The following is a 3,321-nucleotide window of genomic DNA, read 5'->3' as shown; positions in this document are numbered from 1 at the left end:
TTAGGGGCGCCTGGGTGGCTCAGTGGGTTGAGCCTCTGCCTTCGGCTTGGGTCATGATCCCAGGGTCCTGGGATCGAGCCCCGCATCGGGCTCTCTGCTCTGCAGGGAGCCTGCTTCCTCCTCTCTCTCTGCCTGCCTCTCTGCCTACTTGTGATCTCTGTCAGATAAATAAAGAAAAAATGTTTAAAAATATATATATTTATAATATTTATATTATAATAATATTTTATAATGACCCATAATATAATATAATAAAAATATATTATAATATTTATTTATAATAAATAAATATTACTTATTTATTTAAAATTATGATAAATAAAAATATATATAATTATATTACTGTAATTCCACAGTGGATCACCTCGGGCATGGAAGACGGGAAAAGTCTCCGTGGGACACAGGTTCTTTGCTTCTTGCTGCCTGGTGAGGTTAAAATGGAAGCTCTTTAAATACTAAAAACAAGTCTCCGTGACTCGTGGTTTTTATGACTTATATCTATGGGAGAGCAACGTGGAAAGAGAGGCGATCCCAGCTGGAGAAGTACCACTGGCGTTTTAGAGACGCAGGTCTGAGCTGCTAAGGGGTTTATGATCCTGCGTGGCCTGGACAGACCAGGACCCCCCAGCCTGACCACCCAGGTCTGAGCAGCTCCGTTTACGTGCACGTGGAGACAAGAAAAGAAGGGCCACTGTCCGGCCCTGGGGCAGCTCCGCTTTGCTGCTGCCAAGGGACAAGCTGCTGGCTGTCTGCGGCCCTGACCTCACAGATCCTGGGGCCAGCACCAGCTCCAAGCTGAAACCTTGGAGTGTCCCCAGGGACTCTCTGCCTCAAGGGCAGCCAGGCTGGCCTGAAAGCAGGTTGCCTGTGATGACCAGGACTTCGATGTGGGGGGCCAGAGCAGACTGAGGACCTCTCCCCAGGGGCCCCAACCGGACAGCGTCACAGATACTGACTGGACATCAGGGTCACTCACAAACGTCCACAGGAAAGGACTTGTTCTCCGAGGGACCACCTGAACCCGAGTGGCCAGTCCGCTCTGTATTTCTTTTCTTTTTTTTTTTTTAAAGACTTTTTATTTATTCATTTGATAGAGAGAGATCACCAGTAGGCAGAGAGGCAGGCAGAGAGAGAGGAAGGGAAGCAGGCCCCCTGCTGAGCAGAGAGCCTGATGCGGGACTCGATCCCAGGATCCCGAGATCACGACCTGAGCCGAAGGCAGCGGCTTAATCCACTGAGCCACCCAGGCGCCCCCCGCTCTGTATTTCTGACGCAGACACGGATCACGTTCCCAAAGCTATGACTTAGGGGACAGGGACCCTGCCTACCACTGCCACAGATGTGCTGGCCCAGCTGGTGGTGGCCTCCGTTCCCCGTCTCTCTCTCTCCTGAGGCTCGTGCCCTAGCAGGCGGCTTCCCATCAAGTGCAGCTGTCCCCAGGCTCTAAAAGGCTAATCCGGCCTTAGAAAGGAAGGGACCTTGACCCCTGCGACGATGCGCAGGGACCCAGAGGCTCGTGGGCAGTGCTCTCTCGCTTCCCGCGTAGCAAGACATGCAGATCCAGTAGAAGCGCTTCCCCTGGACGCCCAGGACATCGTCAGGGCCGGAGGAAGTCCCCACTCACCTGGGGTCTGGGGGACTGGTACCCCGTAGCCATTCTCTTCTCCTGGGAAAGCAGCTTCCAGAGCCCGCAGAGCTGTGGGAGGAGAAGAGAATGTGAGGCCCAGGCCCAGGTCGGTCCCCAGCCTCCAAATCCTGGACCCGGGGATCTCTGCAGGTGTCCCCCCGCACAGAGTGTGGTCAACAGAAGCCAGGACAGAGACCATGGGCCTTCACAGCTTCTTAACCCACGCTTGGACAGGGAGACCAAAGGTCTTGGAAGCTTATGAAATGCACCCATTCCATTGCAAAGCAGTCTGTGTCAATGTCCTGGGGTTAGTGAAAGAAAAGACCACACACTGTAAGGATTACGACCACAAGTTGGATCAAGGTCTCAGGGCTGTGCCGCCTCCAACAGCTCCCAAAGAGGGGCCTTCCTGCCTACTCCAGGTTCTGGGCACGCCAGCTGGCCCTGGGCTTGTGGCCACGTCCCCACAGTCTCTGCCTCTGTGGTCACGTGGCTGTCTCTCGGTTCTGTGTCCCTCTTCTTAAAAGGACACCAAGTCCTTGGATTAGGCCCACCTACTCCAATATGACCTCAGCTTCTTCAACCCGGCGGGACCACCCAGGCTCGAACTCTGCATGGCTCAGTTCGACACCCACAGGCGCCGGGCCCCGGGCATGTCTCAGATTCGTGTCAGCCGTCCCACAGCCCGTCCGGCTCCCCGGACTCTCTCCCCGACATATATTGCTGCATATATGGCCCAACCAAAGCTGGGTCACTCTGAGACCTCCTTTCAACCAGGCTGTGGCGTCTGGGCTTCTGAGTTCGGTTCTGCGTCACCCGGTTTTAGCAGGAGCCCCTGCCCTGTGTCCGATCCCCCTGGAGCGCTGGCCGGTCTCTCCAAACCCCAGCCGGGTTGGGGGGAGGGGGTCACCTAGCCTGTCTGCACCACCAGCCCCATCACTTCGGTTTGGCCAGAGCCCCCCCGCCCCGATGTGTCCTCTTGGCGACTGCGCACCCGCTGACCCCTCCTGCTCCCTTGCCACAAACCCCCGCTCGGCCACGCTGCGTCAGGGACAGAGCCCAGTTCCACCCGGAGGTCCCTGCCCCCTGCCACGGGGCCTGAACAGGCGGTTTCCAGCGTGCTGAGTGCCCAGCGCTGGCCCTCAGTGACGACATCCTGAAGCGGTCCCCACTGAGTCCCCCCCCACCACAGGAGAGCGGCCTGACCCCTCTGGGTGACGTCACACACGCGTAAGGGTGAAATTCTCACACAGACTCACGAGGAAGGAATGGGGGCCATAGACTGGACACTTGGGAGGGGCTCGATCTGGATTCCCGGATGAAAACTTCAAAAAAAAACTCCCTGTCCCCCATTAGCAGAAAATCACCCCGGGAACACCCCAGTAGCACCTCCCTGCAGACAAGACCGGTCACACTCCGCACGCACTCCGTCCCTGGGGAGACTCCACGGACAGGCGGACGTCGGTCATGCCTCTGAGCACGTGGTTTAACACCCGTGTGAACCGTCCACGCCCGTCCTCCGGGAGGCGGGGCCTCGCCTCCCTCCAACCCCCGCCCTCGGTGTGGGTCACTCAGTGATTTGCTCCCAGCAAACGCCGTGGGTCTAGGAGGACACGGTGACCTCACGACCCGAGAAACCGGTGAACCCCAGCCCCCCCCACCAAACCTCACGACCCGAGAAACCGGTGAACCCC

The 3,321-nt window shown here is 57.1% G+C and overlaps 1 protein-coding gene across 1 annotated transcript in view; it reads right to left on the bottom strand.

Moving 5' to 3' along the window:
* The window catches only part of ZNF554 (zinc finger protein 554), a 27,766-nt gene that overhangs the window by 8,032 nt on the left and 16,413 nt on the right, over positions 1–3,321 (bottom strand). Inside the window, exon 5 of the mRNA XM_059387622.1 lies at positions 1,625–1,696. Coding sequence (XP_059243605.1) covers positions 1,625–1,696 — 72 coding nt within the window. The remainder of the gene's footprint in view (positions 1–1,624; positions 1,697–3,321) is intronic.

Source organism: Mustela nigripes, chromosome 2 (genome assembly GCF_022355385.1).
Source record: "Mustela nigripes isolate SB6536 chromosome 2, MUSNIG.SB6536, whole genome shotgun sequence".
Lineage (NCBI taxonomy): Eukaryota > Metazoa > Chordata > Mammalia > Carnivora > Mustelidae > Mustela > Mustela nigripes.
This window is presented reverse-complemented; position numbering and strand designations above follow the sequence as displayed.